Source organism: Myxocyprinus asiaticus, chromosome 11 (assembly GCF_019703515.2).
Source record: "Myxocyprinus asiaticus isolate MX2 ecotype Aquarium Trade chromosome 11, UBuf_Myxa_2, whole genome shotgun sequence".
Classification (NCBI taxonomy): domain Eukaryota; kingdom Metazoa; phylum Chordata; class Actinopteri; order Cypriniformes; family Catostomidae; genus Myxocyprinus; species Myxocyprinus asiaticus.
The window spans coordinates 8,331,102-8,349,595 of record NC_059354.1 but is presented as its reverse complement, the minus strand read 5'-3'; the positions used below and the strand labels follow the sequence as shown (position 1 = coordinate 8,349,595).

The 18,494-nt window shown below is 37.8% G+C and overlaps 1 protein-coding gene across 3 annotated transcripts in view; it reads left to right on the top strand.

Moving 5' to 3' along the window:
• Positions 1-18,494, top strand: part of il10rb (interleukin 10 receptor, beta) — a 55,509-nt gene that overhangs the window by 12,750 nt on the left and 24,265 nt on the right. For all 3 annotated transcript variants that reach the window (XM_051709828.1, XM_051709830.1, XM_051709829.1), the window contains exon 2: positions 9,492-9,621. In XM_051709828.1, coding sequence (XP_051565788.1) covers positions 9,492-9,621 — 130 coding nt within the window. The remainder of the gene's footprint in view (positions 1-9,491; positions 9,622-18,494) is intronic.

Genomic DNA, 18,494 nt, shown 5'->3' with positions numbered 1-18,494 from the left:
GAAAAAACATGTGGATTCATTCACAGAACCATCTCGAAGGTGTGTTCCTCCACAAAATAAACTCCAGCTGATATAAAGCCATTCAGCTTTCTCGGACAGACAAACAACTGTTCAGTGAGCCAGCTGTTATGAGTTCAGCAGATGACATAATCATTCCATTGTCCCGCAAAAATACTCAACAAAACAGACTCCAGCCAGCAGGAGGAATAAGCACGAAGAACAAACAGATTTATCCACAGCTGTTCCAAAGGAGTGATATTCAACAGAACAAGCTCCAGCCGCTAGGCGGAGCCAGCATGAAAAACAAAACCGGCATCCTGGTTCCTCGGATGATCAAGAGCCAAACTAACTGGGAGGCCGCAAAAAAAATAAAATAAAAAAAATACACCATAACTTACTCAGCCCGTCAACTTTATAAAAGGCATCCTTCATGTGAGCATGTAGATTTTTTTGCGGTCATCCATAGGGTCCACTCTCAATCTGGCCGGAAACTTCAGTGTAGAAAAGATCTTCCGTCAATGCAAAAGTTTCTTGGAATCATGCCACAAAACAAACTCCAGCCGCTAGGCGGAGCCAGCGCAAAAAGAAACAAAAATGGCACCCAGCTTCCTCAGATAATACAGTCCCTGAACCGCGAGTCAGTCCACTGATATAAGAAACATCAAATGGCTTACTCCAATGTATTTATGAAGGAGAGTGCCAGTTTTGGACAAGTAAATACTTTGCGACCATTCTTCGTTTTTATTCTCAGTTTGGCCGGAAACATCAGAGCAAACGAGATCTTTTTCTGATGTAACAGTTTCTTACATTCCTTGAACCGATCGCGTTTCTCTCTTGTCGAGTTCGCAAAGTCCGGGAACAAGAAAATATTATGGTTCTTCCAGGAAAGCTTCCCTTTGCTCCTCGCCTGGCGCAACACGAGATCTTTATTGGATGTCTCAGATTTGGCCAGAATGCATCGGGGCCTATCTCCCTCAGCATATCTGTGAGCTGGGACTCTGTGAACTCGCACGATTTCCAGCTTGTGGCCTGTTATGTCGAGCAGACTCGGGAAGAGCTCGTTCAGGAATTTCACCATATCTCTGCCCTCTTCATGCTGAGGAATTCCAACAATTTGTATGTTATTCCTTCGGCTCATATTTTCAAAATATTCCAGTTTTTCCGAAATTAATTCTAAATCTGTTTTGGACGCGGGTGGATTAGTGGTTAATTCCCTTTCCGATGACTCAAGATAATCGATTCGTTTTTCAACTTCTGTCACTCTTGTAACCAACTCAGAGAATTTTGTTTCCATCGCCGTAATCGATCGATGTATTACAGCGAGATCCTCCAAGTCAGCAACAACCTTCGTCAGCATCACCGACATGTTGGACAACTGACGCTGAATTTCATCTACCGACGTGCCGTCCAAATCGAGTCCCCGTCTCGCAGTCCCGTCAGAGGCCTCAGCTTGAACACGTTAAGTGTCTTTTAATGTCTCCAGAGTCTGAGGATTTTGACTTCTTTGCCATGTTTACCTCAAAGAACAAATATGTAACTGGGTGTAACAGATCTCACTGGATTATAACATGAAAATAATTAAAAAACTAGCAAAGTTTGCAGAGCTCGTGTCTCACACGTCTGCTTCTCGCATGGCGTCCCCGGAAACTCCGGTATAAAGCTGTATTAAGCTCCAAGATCACATCTGGTTTTCCACAACTCTCGCTGTCTGGAGTTCTTTGTACACTGAATGTTCCTGGACAGATGTTTTATCAATGTTTTGTCCGCGGAACGATCCAAAAACACTTTAAAATGCAGTACAGCCCATTGGAGAGACTGTAAGTCTATCCATCACATTACAAAGATGGCGCTAGCATGAATAAGGTCAATGATTTAAATTATCTCTCTAGAGAATATTTGAATATCTGAAAACAAAGCCGGCTTAGAATTTAAATGGGTCATGCAAGTTTTGAAGTTTGTGCCGCAATATAGAGCGCAAGTAATCCCACTCTGTGGAGCACAACCGGAAAGCCTACTCAAAAGCCGCTTCGTCATCTTCCTCCATATTTCTAACAGAATGTGAACCGTGGCATGTATGTGTAGTAGAATGAGGTGCACATGTCTCGACACTCTGTGTCGATTTTGTGTAACAGCAATACAGACGATAATCCAAAATGTATACCGGTTGCCAAATTTCTACTGGTTTATCGTGTCTACCGGTATATCGCCCATTCCCACTAGTAAGCTTTAAGGATTGTTTTTTAAATTGCAACTCACCATAGGTACAGATCAGTAAATAATAGTCGGAAAAAAAAAAAAAAAAAGAGGAAATAAAATACAGTGCATTAATAAAGTATTCAGACCCCTTTTTTTTTTTCACATTTTGTTATGTTGCAGCCTTGTGTTAAAATGCTTTTAAAAAAAATTCTCACATCAGTCTACACTCCAAACCCCATAATGACAAAGCAAAAACCGGATTTTTGATATCTTTGCAAATTTATTAAAAAGAAAAAACTGAAATATCACACTGACATAAGTATTCAGACCCTTAACTCAGTACTTAGTTGAAGCACCATGGGCAGTGATTACAGCCTGAAGTCTTTTTGGGTATGATGCAACATGCTTTGCACACCTGGATTTGGGGATTTTCTGGCATTCTTCTCTGCAGATGCTCTCAAGTTCTGTCAGGTTGGATGGGGACCATCAGTGGACAGCCATTTTCAGGTCTCTTCAGAGATGTTTGATTGGGTTCAAGTCCGGGCTCTGGCTGGGCCACTCAAGGACATTCACAGAGTTGTCCTTAAGCCACTCTTGCGTTGTCTTGGCTGTGTGCATAGGGTCATTTTCCTGTTGGAAGGTGAATCTTCGGCCCAATTTTAGGTCCTGAGCGCTCTGGACCAGGTTTTCATCGAGGATATCTCTGCATTTTGCTGCGTTCAGCTTTCCTTCAACCCTGACCAGTCCCCACTGCTGAAAAACACCCCCACAGCATGATGCTACCACCACCATGCTTCATTCCGTTGGGATGGTATTGCGCAGGTAGTGAATGGTGCCTGGTTTCCTCCAGACATGAAGCTTGGAATTGAGGCCAAACAGTTCAATCTTCATTTCATCAGACCAGAGAATCTTGTTTCTCACAGACTAACAGTCCTTTAGGTGCTTTTTTGCAAATTCCAAGCGGACTTTCATGTGTCTTGCACTGAGGAGAGGCTTCTCTCTGGCTACTCTGCCATAAAGCCCAGATTGATGGAGTGTTGCAGTGATTGTTGTCCTTCTGAAAGTTTCTCCCATCTCCACACATGATCTCTGGAGCTCAACCAGAGTGAAAATTGGGTTCTTGGTCACCTCTTTCTTTTCTTTTTTCTTTTTTTTGTTTTTTGTTTTGTTTTGTTTTGTGAATACATTTTTATTTTGTTTTCAATTACAAAAAAGGAAAACAAAAATGAAACAAGACACAACAAAGACAAACAGTAACACACACACACACACAAAAAAAAAAACAACAACTAAGATTCCATGCAAGATATAATTATGTCTGGGGGGGGGAGAGAAGACTTAAAAACCATTAAAATGATAGAAAAAGCGTACATATACAACATATCTATATGCATATATACATCCATACCTTCACATATAAATACTTACTAGATACATATATATACAAACACACACACACACTCACACACACACACTGATGAAAAACAAGGCAAAAACAAAAACATAACATATGTCACGACTAAAAACTGAGTACTCGGTCAACATACAAGGTCTTTGACGAAACTAATAGCAGCTGTCCAACTCTAAATTGTTTTTGATGTTGCCTTATGGAATTTAGATGCCGCTCATTCCAGAATAAGAACATCCAAAAAATAAGAGTGCCAGATCGACACAAGACAGCAGTGTGGATCGAACCATCGCTTTAAAATCGCTTTCTTAGATGCCGTTAACGCAGCCATCAACAGTCTCTTTTGCTGAAAATTAAGTGACAGGTTCAAGTCATCTCCCAGTACCAGCAAACCAGGACAGAGTGGAACATCGACTCTGAGAAGGTCAGAATTGTTATCAATCACATACAGCCAAAGAGTCATAATGCAAGGAGATTGCCAGAACATGAATGTAATCACTGACCGAACCAGTGTTACATTTATTGCATGTTTTGTCATTGGTTAGCTTCATCAAATAAGCCCAACAAGGTAAGTAAAACCGGAAGTCTGTGATTAATAAAGGTAGTGAAGCTGGTGGAGTCACATCCTCTGGAGAAATATTGAGAGACATCAAAATAGATTTTGACCAGTTAACTTTGTAGCCCGAAAACAAGCCAAATCTATCAAACAATGTTAAGGCATGAGGTAAAGACTTATTTACATCTGACAGAAAAAGAATGATATCATCTGCATATAATGAAATGTGGTGAATAGTGTTCTTAATGCAGATTGGGGAGACTAAAGAATTTTGTCTAACAGCCATAGCTAGAGGCTCCAACGAAAGCTTGAACAAAATGGGGGAAAGAGGGCACCCCTGCCTTGTTCCCTTCTCCAAAGGAAATTGCGCCAACACTGCAAATCCTGTGGATACACAAGCAGTTGGACTATTATAAAGAGTTTGATTCATACGAACAATAGACGAGCCAAAACGAAATTTTTTCAGGACTGTCCACAGATACCTCCACTCTAATTTATCAAACGCTTTCATCGCTTCTAAACTTAAAATGGCATTTGAAATGTCAGATCCCGAGCTGACATCAATTATATGCAAAAGACGTCTGAAGTTATCTGAAGCTAATCTGCCCCTAATAAAGCCAGTCTGATCCATATGCACCAGGTCAGAGATACAAGTATTGATCCTCTCAGTGATCACTTTTGGATATAACTTAATATCTGCATTCAATAAAGACAGAGGTCTGTAACTCCCGCAGTCCAGTGGATCTTTACCACTCTTCAGCAGCAATGAGATCAAGGCAACACTTTGATCTCTGTGGAAATAACTGACCTCAAGTGAGTACTCAATGGATTTTAGAAGTAAAGGGCTTATTAATTCCCAAAGCGCCAACAAAATTTCTGGAGGTATACCGTCAAATCCAGGAGACTTGTGCTTCTTCGTAGAGACTGCAGCTAATCTTAATTCTTCTAAAGAAATTGGCTTATCCAATTGTTCTATCTGATCTACAGAGAGATATGGAAAAGTAAGGTCCTCAGTGAAATCCTCCATATCAGCACAATCATCTGGAGTTTCAGATGTTTACAATTCAGAATACAAATTATGAAACACCATATTATCATGAGAAGGATTAGTTATGGCTGCACCAGAGGGATCCCTAACAGAGTCTATAGATGCAAGTCTCTCTGACTGTTTGAGTCGTAGAGCAAGAAGTCTACTTGGTCTATTAGCTTGTTCATAATACAGCTGTCTAGGTCTAAGTATTACAAACTCAGATCTCACACTGGAGACTTCTTTAAATTCAGCTTCCAATGACTCTAAGAGATGAGCTCTATCCAAATCATAATAAGATTGCTGTAGCCTCCCCAAATCTTGAATAATTTTTTCCAAGGAAGTGATTTTCTCATTTCGAGTCCTAGCAACCTTAGAGACTACCTCTAATAGCGCATTTCGTTACCTCCCAAAGAGAATGAGGATTTACATCCGGAGTGTTATTTATATTAATAAAATTGCCAAGATCTTTTTTGATATATTCCAGAAACTCTTCATCCTGTAAGAGATAAACATTAAATCGCCAATGGTTAAAGCGAGGAGGAACATGAGACTGATGAAATTTAACTTGGACTGGAGCATGGTCAGATATAACCCTTGGCAGGATTTCAGCACTCCAACAGGAGCTCAATAAGACAGATGAATCTAAAACATATTCAATCCTAGAAAAAGATTTGTGACACGATGGAAAAAAAGTATAATCCCTTAAATTAGGATTCAAAGTGCACCAGGAGTCCACAACATTTAAATAATTCAAAAAAATTTAGATAGAGTTGTCTGATTAGGAATACCAAGCCCAGATCTATCCATACTATCCACCGCAAGATTAAAATCTGCGCCGATAATAATAGGAATATCATCTAAAATCAGCAGCTTTGTTTTTATATCGTCAAAAAAAAACTGGGTCAAAAGTATTAGGGGCATAAACCGACATTAGTATATATTTAGAAGAATTCAAAGTGATTAAAGCGTAACAGAATCTACCGTTAGAATCCCCTCCAGCTTGATGTATCTGCAAACTTAATTTCCTATCTGATAAAAGTAATACACCTTTAGTTTTATTCAAAGCACATGAGCTTGCAAGTAGTCTATAATGTTTATTCTGAAATCTATGAACATCCTGCTGTTTTAAATGAGTCTCCTTTATAAATGCTACATGAGCCTTTCTCCTACGCAAAAAATCAAGACATTTTGCCCTTTTAACAGGGTCATTAAGACCATGTACGTTTCAAGAAATAAAAGTGAAATCACTCATGTGATAGTATCCATGAGCATACAAAACATACAAATGCAGACATCATGAGTGCAGAAAAAAAGGAAAAGCTCTCCCCCAAGGAGCTTAATAGAGTATGACATGGAATAATAATAATAACCAGAAACACACAAATAAACAGATAAATGAACTTTGCTAGCCAGCCAGGGTAACAAACTGAACGCCCTGCAAGGACTAGCCAATGAAAACAATTTTACCATTCCTTGGAGTCAACCAAGACAGTTCCAACGGAAACCTCCTTCGGCATATCCCGAAATGAAAATATCACGTGAGCAAATCCCTGAGAAAAGAAACACCGTCACATCTAGGGCAAAGTGTAAATATTGTGTTCTTCACTTCGTTAAGTCGACACAGAAAAGACATTAAATGCCATACGTGAATCTCTGTGCATCCTCGGGAGATGAGAAGACGTGTGTGGTGTTATTGTGCAGCACCTTAAAACGGGCAGGGTAAAGGAGAAAGTTCTGGATCCCTTTTTGTTTGAGTGCAGCGATACAGGGAGAAAAAGTTTTACACCGTGGAATGGTCGCATTAGAGTAATTTGCGAAGAATAAGAGCTGCGACTGGCCGTGCTGGATCTTTGTCGGAGACTGCCTGTAGGCCTTAAGGATCGCCTGACGGTCATTGTATTTGAGAAGTTTGAAGATTAGGTTTCGAGGTCTGGTCGACAAAGTCTCCCGGCCGTTGAAGATGCGGTGCACTCTCTCAATTTCCATGATCCCTCTGTCGGCCAAGGAAGGAAACCAAAGCAGCAGTTGGCGTTGTAAGTACGAAATTGCATCTCCTCCCTCTTGATTTACTAGCAAATTAACCAGACGAATATTGTTCCGTCGGTTACGATCCTCCATTTCTGCCATGTGGTTCTGCATATTTTCGATTGCGGAGGTTGCTTCCTTAATCCGCTCTCTATCTTGCCGCTGGGCCGCTTGTGTAATGTCGTTGCGTTTTGTCAAGGCCACGACCGAGGTATTCATGGATGATACCTCAGATTCTATTGTAGAAAGCTTTTTCTGAAAGGAATCCATATCCCAGCATAACGCCTTCACGTTAGAGCAAAGCTCTTGCAAAGCAGCTTGAAGCTCGTGAATTAGCGAGGCCCAGTCAGGCAATACTTGCGTCACCAGCGGATGGTGGGGTGGCTGGGTTGTTAGCATCGAACAGCCGCTTCTTAGCTGATTTAGATTGAGGCGAAGGCATAACAGAACACATAGCATCTGCCAAGCCCATCTCAGCCAGATCCATGATCCAAATCAATCAGTTACAAAACAAATCGACGGTAATTGCTAGCTAAAAAAGTGAAGAAAAAAAAACCAGAAGTGGTTTCGCACGTTAGAGTTATGCGGCCATCTTGGTTGGAGCCCAGCCGGGAAGTCCCTTGGTCACCTCTCTAACAAGACCCTTCCCCCCCATTGCTCAGTTTGGCCAAGGGGCCGGCTCTAAGAAGAGTCCTGGTTGTTCCAAACTTCTTCCATTTTAGAATTATGAAGGCCACTGTGCTCTTGGGAACCTTCAATGCAGCTGAAATTTTTTTTGTAGCCTTCCCCAGATCTGTGCCTTGGCACAAGCCTGTCTCTGAGCTTTGCAGGCAGTTCCTTTGACCTCATGGCTTGGTTTTTGCTCTGATATGCATTTTTAGCAGTGAGACCTTATGTAGACAGGTGTGTGACTTTCCAAATCATGTCCAATCAATTGAATTTTCCACAGGTGGACTCCAGTCAAAGTGTAGAATAATCTCTGTGGCATGGGGGGGCATGGTCATGTGTCGGTCTGCGGGAGAGGGAGAGCTGTAAGGCTCGTCACCTGGCTCATAATTATCTCTAACACCTGTCTCTCATTTTAGTGATGGCGGAGGGAGACATAAAAGACATGCCAAAGCATCAGAGAGGGAGAGAGAGAGAGAGTGTCCAGAAAGCACAGCAATCGAACACAGAGAGAGAGAGAGCTTTTCATTTATTTATGAACTGGTTGTTTTAACGGCTGCTGTCAATTTTGTGTAAAAGCTGACGATTAAAAAGACTGACCTTGAACCTGCTTCATTGTCTCCTGACTCCTCCATTGCCCACGAACTTAGAAACCTTTCTACAATCTCAAAGATGATTCAGAGAAATGGGATGCACCTGAGCTAAATTTCAAGTGTCATAGCAAAGGGTCTGAATATTTATATCAATGTGATATTTCAGTTTTTGTTTTTTTGTTTTTTTTTTGTTTTTTTTTTATAAATTTGCAGGTTTTTGCTTTGTCATTATGGGGTATGGAATGTAAATTGATGTGAAAAAAAAATGATTGAAAGCATTTTAGCATTAAGGCTGCAACAACAAAATGTGGAAAAAAATGAAGGGCTCTGAATACTTTATGAATGCATGATGTCTTTTTACATCGTGGCTACTTAGTTTGCCATAAATCACATTTTCAAGAAAATTTTTATAATCTTTTTTCTCAGTTAAGATTTACAGTTGTTGGTGAGCATATGCAAACATTTCAAAACATACGATTAAAGAATTGTTTTTAAAAATAAAGGACAAAATGACAACATTAATAAAGCTGCTTTTTATTTGAAAGTGTTGTGAAGACACTTCAAAAGACTGAATCTCCTGAATTTATATAAATGCACTAGATAGTTTCCTCTCTTATTTCCTGTTTTGATTATGTAACTGCTCAGTTTAGTGTGTGTTTCACAAAACCTTGTGGCCCACATACAGACCCACATGATTTTTGTCTTGCCAGATGTGAGATTGTGAGATGTGGAATTGAAATCTAGTAATATAATATTGTCATTGGTTAAAAGAAAAATCAGACAATGTTGAAGAAGGGTTTTAGAACACGTATTATACCATTGTTTTCTGTTTGTGGATTTGATGTGTTCATCATGCATTATTTTACTGTCCATGTCATTGCTAATGTGAAATACACCAGACATTTATGCTTTCACTTTGTATAGACTGCAGATATCAAACAAAGCATTTAAATGAATGTTTGCCATTTTGCTTTCACCTGCATTATAGCCTAATGTGTGTGTTTGTGTATCTCACAGTATTGGGAGATTTGCTCAGTCCTCAGAATGTGACTCTTGAGACGCTGAACACACATTACGTCCTGCAGTGGGACTGGAGTCAGCAGACGGCTGTTAACAGCACTGTCACCTTCACTGCACAGTCTCTCGCGTAAGAGACACTGCATCATTTCTCATTGCTCATGTGATATGACTTGTATCTGATTTATATTTATAATGATGTAATTTAAAATTATTATACTAATTAAGACATGTTAGACAGTAACAGACATTTTAAGCACTGCAATAGATTCTTTCTGTGGATATTTGAGTAACAGTTGAAGAGGATTAGGGCTCTTGTGTGGGTTTGTTTCCTGTAGTTTATTTCCAGTAGCAGAAAGCTGTATGTTTCTGACAATATTATCACAGTTTATAGTAGAAGACAGTATTACATGTTGTGCTATGCTTTTAAGTCCTTGTCATATTTCACCCAAAAATCAAAAGAAACAAATATCCCTGGAAGACACTGTGACATCTTTGTTTGGGTCTGACTGAATTTCACTGTCTGTTACAGTTTAAGAGTGAATTTCATGAAACTTGTCAAGAACAGGTGCAAGTAATATTTCACCTTAAAATCAAGAGAAAGAAATTAAAGATGATATTTTGCTAATGAAGGAGCATTCAGCCTTTAGGACCATTAAGATTTCATGGTAATGAATCATGACATGATTTAGAAATAATTTCAATTCAATATTTTTTTTTACGTTATAATTATGAGAATTACATTTGAATTGCATTACAATACTGAAAAAGAGATTTTCCTTTTGTATTATGATGAGTGAGATTTTTTTATTTTGTGTGCATTACGGTATTGAGTGAGATTTTTTTGTGCATTACATTAATGAGAGTGAGATTTTTTTTTTTGTGTGTGCATCACGGTAATGATAGAGGGATTTTTTTTTTTTGGTGTAAATTACGATAATGATATACTGATTTTGTGTGCAGCATTATGGAAGTGATAGTGAAAGTGAATTTTGCTTGTGCATTACGGTAATGAGAGTTTATGTGCATTACTGTAATGAGTGAGATATTTTTGTGCATTACAGTAATGAGAATGATATTTTTGTGCATTATGTTAATGATAGAGGGTAGACTTGCCACGATATCATAATTTTCACACTGGTGCGTTTTTAACGTTCAAACCGACTAACTGTATTACCGCTGTTTGGACACTAAGTGGTACTATGGGGTAATTTTCGTTAAGCGATAGCCTACACAATAACGCAAGGCAGCTTGATTTCAAACTTTGAATTTATTTTTATTTATTTTAACTAAAAATTCAAATGAAACTGGGAAAAAATGAAGAGCAAATAAAATGTGTGTTGTTCAACTTTTAGAAAAATGGTTTTTCAACAGTTATGAAAGGCAACAACTCTCAATCATGGGCTATCTGTCGGGTATTTTGTTGTCTGGGCAAATACATCAGTTATTCTGGGTTGTTACGGGTTTAATGTTGGTGTTTTATTACCTTTCATCCCAGGACCCAGTTATCTGCTTCGGAAGGGTAATGACTTTAAATGTGTGTGAATAAATTAATTTTGTTCCCTCCTAGGGCTGGATGATATCAAGAAATATGTTCATGATATTTTTATGTAGAGGTCGACCGATAGTGGATTTTACCGATACCGATAAATAAGTTGGGCATTACCTGCCGAAAACCGATAAATCAACTGATAGTTTTTAAAATTGATACTGAATGAAAAAATAACACAAAGTAAAATAGTGCTGAACTTTATTACAAAAATAAACCATACTGACTGAACCATGAAAATGTATTGTACTTTTTAAATGAAATAAATATGTAAATATTAATATATATGAACTAATATTCAAATGTTAAAGTCAGCTGATTTTTAAATTGACATTGTTTCCTTAGTCCACAAGAGGACGCAATTAATACATAAACCATTCAGCACCGTTATATTATTGCATAGAACATTCCTATACTGGCTGTTAAAAAAAGAGCATTTAATTTTTAACTAATAAAAATTAATAAAAAGTTTTATTCGGTCCATATTCTCAAATGTTAAGTCAAAAGTAAAATGAGGGGGGAAACGCTTCAATAGACAGTTCACATGGTGTTACACTTGCACTGATTCCTACTACTCCAGACTCGAGCTTCATAATAACAGCGAAAAACCAAATTTTTTTTTTTTATTCAGTACAGTTGTATGTAGAGTAGCAGTATTCACAGATAGCAGTGGTATTCGGCTGACCTCGGTGGTGAAGCGGCTCAGACTATGAGCCCAGGCCAGGGGCTGTTCAAACAGACAGAACACAACAGACTGGAACTGAACGCGAGGATCTTGAGATACACATTTCCAAGTTGAACATCTTTCCTGACAAAGCATTTAAACAACTCATTGCTTAATCTGAGAAATGCTTATAAAATAACACCCACCAACTGTAAGGGGCTGTTTACACCGAACGCTTTTGCAACCATCCATTTGTTTTTCTATGTAAACGCACGCTAGATGAACGTCTTTGTTTCCCTTTTGTTTTTGTTTATTCAGCGTCTCATTCAGGAGCGCTGTTTTTTAGATGATGTGTCTAATTAAAAAGAACTTTAAAAGCATATTGAGACACCTGCTTCCTGTTCAGCTGTATTTGTTGTGCTGTGTCAAGCCTTTTTTAGCGCAAGAATGTGATCAATCTGAAGTCATTGTATTACAGTGAGGATAAAAAATTGAATTGAAATAAGATGTGTTTGTGATTTGTTTACATGTTTCTCTCGGCTGCATAAAGAAAAAAAAATATTAATTTGCTTTCTCACATCACTAGCTTTAAATATGCAGCTTAGCTGGCTAACAAATGCATCAACGTGACCGGCTGGATATAAACTAACGCAAATAGATGGTAATAGATGGTAACAATCGTGACGTTTAAACATTTGGGTAGGACTTGTGTGTATTTTTGTCACATTTTTCTAACCGCTTGAGGTTAGCTGTAATGTTAGTGTCCTCTCAGCCTTGTCGGCAAACATACTGCTGATCTCTACTAATGCAGCATCTAGTCAACAAGTTAATTACTTTATCATATGACAACGTGTACTGTATACATAACTTTTCATTGTTGATGTTTTAAATCCGCATCTGAAGTGTTCTGCTACATGCAGAGTGTAGTATCACATGTCAAAACAAACACCACAAGGCATCAGTGACTACATTTACATCCAAGGATTTTTTGCGAAAAATGTTTTAGCGCATCAAAATTAAGCTGATGGAAACGCAAATTATCGCTAAAATTTCACGAGTGTAGACATAATATTTTTCCGTTTAACTCTAGCGCATAATCTCTATGTCGATACTTCAAATGTCACAAACTGGTTTGGAAACTTTTTGTCGAGAAAATTGGCATTAACGCAGAAATACAGTGTCACATGACAGAATTTACCCCAGTCGTTAGCCTGTTAATCATGATGACGGTATACATCCTTGAAAGCCAATTTATTGTACGTGATTATGGATTGATCTGAACGGCATATAGATCCGATCACTGCAAACATGACACTTCCAGGAGTGCCAACACAAATATCTCGTAACATGCACATCGACAAGTTCACGGAGAACAAATGAATGGCCAATGTTTGTGATTAATCGCGGTAGACAACTGTTTATTTATTTATTAAAATTGCTTTTCCACACCATTCAAAATAATAGACGGCAGTCATGGAATTAGCCCACAATACAAAAAACATCATTTCTGTGCACAAAGATGTTTAAATTAAATATAAATACACAATACAAGGAGAAAAGCTTCAGTGTGCTTTTTTGGAACACTAACATATAGCCCAATTCTATGAAATTATTGTTTATACTTTTGAAATCCCTGTATTAAAGTAAATCAATTACCAAACGAAAAAAAAAAATATTTTTAGACCTAGATATGCCTTTTCTTTACACAAACAAATTAGCCTTCTGTGGGCGAAAAAAGTCGTCTGAATGACATTCTCAGAATATTTTGCACTTTTTTCAAGACTATAAACTCTGAACTATTTGTCCAATGCTGAGTTCACTTTCAGAAAACTGGCTTTTGAACATTTAAAAACATTTAAATATTTTAAATATAACCCTCTTTACCTCGGATCGCATTTGCTGAGCTTCTTCAGAAAATGTCAATTGCATTATGATGCTAAAATACATTTTAGATGACAGTCAAGTTCAGCTGGTCGTTAATAGTTGCTGGACAAATATACGGGACATAATGCAGTTGAGATGGCGATGCTTTAGATTAGATGATTGCTCAAAATCGCCTATTGAATATCAGGAATGTATCATATGTAATCCCTGATATTACACCGCATCATTTTTTCTTTAACAGCTGTGCACACAGCATACACACATCGATGGATGGTTCTTATACTAAGACTGAAAGTTTCCCCCACTACTTGGTGCAGGTTGCCAGCTTGAACAGGGCCATGACGATTCGCTTTCGGGTCGGAACCGGTGGCAACCTGCGATAGGCGCAACATCGTGACCGATATTACAGTCCTATCAGAACTGCAACTGCTCCCATTTGATTGCAATTCCTCCTCTTCTGATTGCATTTATTTGTGAAATTAAAATGACAGTAAGCTAATTTCAATGAATTGTCTCAATACTCTCCCCATTTTACCAAAACTTTGGAGGAAAAAAATTAGGGACATCTGGAAGGCGAATTAGCAATAAACACACATTTCTGTATGGAAACGGCTTAAGGGCAGATTTCTTTTGCGATAAACCAAAACCTATGTTTGACAAAGTGTTTATTCTAGGCATGATGTCATCACACACACCATATTTATTAATAAAACAATAAATTTCCCAAACTTTTTTTTTTTTTTTTTACACATTTTCACTTTGTCCATAACAAAATAACACGAAACGTGGATGGAAACTAGGTTAATGAAGTGATTTTATTTCGTCTCTAGGGGCCGCTCTCATACTGTATAACGACAGCGGACCCTTCCCAGCCGCTCCAGCACCGGACGAACTATCAGTGTGGATTTCTGCCGATAACCGATAGTTCCAGAAATATATATATATATATCACAATATTCAATTACATTGTCAACCTCCCGGCTGAGGGATCAGTGAATATTCTTGTTTTTGTGATTTTGCATTGAAAATTACATTTATTTATATTTTAAATAAATAAATGAATAACTTAAACCAAATACATTTCTAAATTCAATTTGCACTTCAAATTAAATGAAAAAGCTATTAAAATAACGAAGTGGTAAAAAAAATCATATATAACCACCTTTCTATTTACCGTCACACAATTATCCGTCTATGACAACAGGTGGAAAATCAATAATAAAAATTAAGATCTAAAAACAATTATAAATGTAAACATAATAATTATAATGATGATAATAATCACTGAAATATAAATCATGGTTGGAGGTGAACGTGTTTTTGTATTATTTTATGATTTAATCACAGATGTATAGGCTGTAGAGTTGCGTTCACAATGAACTGCTCTGTGGAAATAAAGCGAACTGAACTCAAAACACCTCCTGAACTGAGATGCTCTGAGGACATTTACAGCATTGATACGTTGGTAAAGAACATCTGTCTTTCAGTGCGTTATTTAGGTTCATTTATCATGGGTTGCAAACTCTCCATTAGGCAACTATTCTTTATTTAAGGCTATTATATTTGTTAGGCTATTGTATTGATATTGGAATTCCATTCATAAAGTTTCCACCGGTATAAAATTTCACACCGGTGTTTTCCCTTGTACAGAGTAAAACCTGTAACACCGTACACCGTGGCAACCCAATAGAGGGATTGTTTTTGTGCATTACAGTAATGAGAATTATATTTTGTACATTATGTTAATCATAGAGGGATTGTTGTTGTGCATTATAATAATGATAGTATGGTTTTTTTTTTATTTCTGTAATTATTATTATTTTATTTTTTCCATTACGGTAACAATATCCAGGCAAAATTTACTTAATGTTAGATCTTAGTTGAATAAATATTGAAGGTCCTCAAATTAGCTTCTTTTTATGGCAAATGTAATTTCTAATTTCTTTCTTTTGATTTTGAGGTGAATATAATCTGAACATGTTCTTGACAGGTTTCACAATGTTCACCCTTAAGTGAAAGTCATTCAGAGCCAAACTTCAGATAGACATAACAAAGTCTTCCAGGGACATAAATGTAAATGTAATGATGTCATGCTCAACACTGAACTGTATCTCTTATCCATATTTTTTCTCTCCAGGAAGAATACACAGCGTTTTTTTGTTTTTTGTTTAGTTTTGTTTATATATATATATATATATATATATATATATATATATATAATATACAGTTGTGCTCAAAAGTTTACATACCCTTGGAGAATTGGTAATATATGTACCATTTTTAAAGAAAACATGAGTGAGCAGACAAAACACATTTCTTTTATTTCTTATGGGATACATATTCAACTGTAGGTTATAACAGAATGGCACAATCATAAAACAAAACGTGGCAACAAAGACAACAATGAAATGACCCCTGTTCAAAAGTCTGCATACCCTTAGTTCTTAATACTGTGTATTGCCCCCTTTAGCATTAATGACAGCGTGCAGTCTTATGTAATAGTTGTCTAAGAGGCCCCAAATTCTTGCAGGTGGTATAGCTGCCCATTCATCTTGGCAAAATGCCTCCAGGTCATGCAAAGTCTTTGGTCGTCTTGCATGAACCACACGTTTGAGATCTCCCCAGAGTGGCTCGATGATATTAAGGTCAGGAGACTGTGATGGCCACTCCAGAACCTTCACCTTTTTCTGCTGTAACCACTGGAGGGTCAACTTGGCCTTGTGCTTAGGGTCATTGTTGTGCTGGAAAGTCCAAGAGCGTCCCATGTGCAGCTTTTGTGCAGAAGAATGCAAATTGTCTGCCAGTATTTTCTGATAACATGCTGCATTCATCTTGCCATCAATTTTCACAAGATTGCCCGTGCCTTTAGAGCTCACACACCCCCAAAACATCAGTGAGCCACCACCATGCTTCACAGTGGGGATGGTATTCTTTTCACTATAGGCCTTGTTGACCCCTCTCCAAACATAGCGCTTATGGTTGTGACCATAAAGCTCTATTTTGGTCTCGTCACTCCAAATTACAGTGTGCCAGAAGCTGTGAGGCGTGTCAAGGTGTTGTCGGGCATATTGTAACCGGACTTTTTTGTGGCATTGCCACAGTAAAGGCTTCTTTCTGGCAACTCGACCATGCAGCTCATTTTTGTTCAAGTATCGTCATATTGTGCTCCTTGAAACAACCACACCGTCTTTTTCCAGAGCAGCCTGTATTTCTCCTTAGGTTACCTGTGGGTTTTTCTTTGTATCCCGAACAGTTCTTCTGGCAGTTGTGGCTGAAATCTTTCTTGGTCTACCTGACCTTGGCTTGGTATCAAGAGATCCCTGAATTTTCCACTTCTTAATAAGTGATTGAGCAGTACTGACTAGCATTTTCAAGGCTTTGGATATCTTTTTATATCCTTTTCCATCTTTATAAAGTTCCATTACCTTGTTACGCAGGTCTTTTGACAGTTCTTTTCTGCTCCCCATGGCTCAGTATCTAGCCTGCTCAGTGCATCCACGTGAGGGCTAACAAACTCATTGACTATTTATACACAGACACCAACTGCAATTTTAAAAAAAAACACAGGTGTGGGAAATTAACCTTTAATTGCCATTTAAACCTGTGTGTGTCACCTTGTGTGTTTGTAACAAGGCCAAACATTCAAGGGTATGTAAACTTTTGATCAGGGCCATTTGGTTGATTTCTGTTATCATTATGATTTAAAAAGGAGCCAAACAACTATGTGATAATAAATGGCTTCATATGATCACTATCCTTAAATAAAATGCATTTTTATTGCATGATCAGTCATATTTTCAAAATCAATGCCAAAATTTCACAATTTCTGCCAGGGTATGCAAACTTTTGAGCACAACTGTGTATATATAATAAATATATATATATATATATATATATATATATATATATATATATATATATATATATATATATATATATATATGTATGTATGTATGTATATGTATGTGTATGTGTATGTATATATACATACATATATATATATACACACACGCACACTAAATGTGGATAGATTTATGCTTAAAACAAGAAAAAATATTTTGCCACTGGGTTATGATCTCAAGATATACAGTACATCAGGGGTCCTCAAATTACGGCCCTCTGGCCAAATATGGCCCTCCGAAATGTTTTGACCGGCCCACACTGGAAGCGCGAGACTGCTTTGGTGGCTTTTCATGCCTGTAAGACTGACTATAGCGTGAGTCAATGGCATTCAAGTGCGGGCTGTTAAGGAGCATATAATTGGTTTCACCCGCTGAATGAATACGCCTCTTCACTGAAGTTTGTGTCGGTCGTTCATGAAGGATCTGAATGTACTAGTACACTTGTTCACGAACGAAATGCATGAATCAGTCATCATTAACAAAGATCTGCTGAACAACTAAACGAGAGGAGGAGGCAAGTCGTTTGTTCAATTTGGCAATCTCGTTCAACATGAAAATGGGCCGGATGTATTATGAATAAAATGGAGTGATACACAACTTATTACAGTGGGATAAGGACCTTATTGAAACTAGGGATGGGCATTTTGGTCATTTTGTCTACTCGTGTACTCTGACTAATTACGAGTACTTGTCGAGTACTCGAGGGGCAATTACATGTTCATATAATAACATACCTGTCAAACATCTATGGCTGCTGCATTGTGCCTTGTTGTTCCAGTGTATGGTCTATTATTATTATAGGCTGTTATAAAATAATATGTTACAAAATGTACAAAAGATTCAAAATACAATGCATCATATTTTATCATTGTGAAGATTCGCTGTCCAACTCTGAATGTGCCCAACGCACGTCTGGCTGTTCTTCCTTCAGTTTACCGTAGTAATCTTAGTAAGCATGCACCAGTTTTTTTAGTGACTGTCTGAACCGTCTATTTTCAAATAAC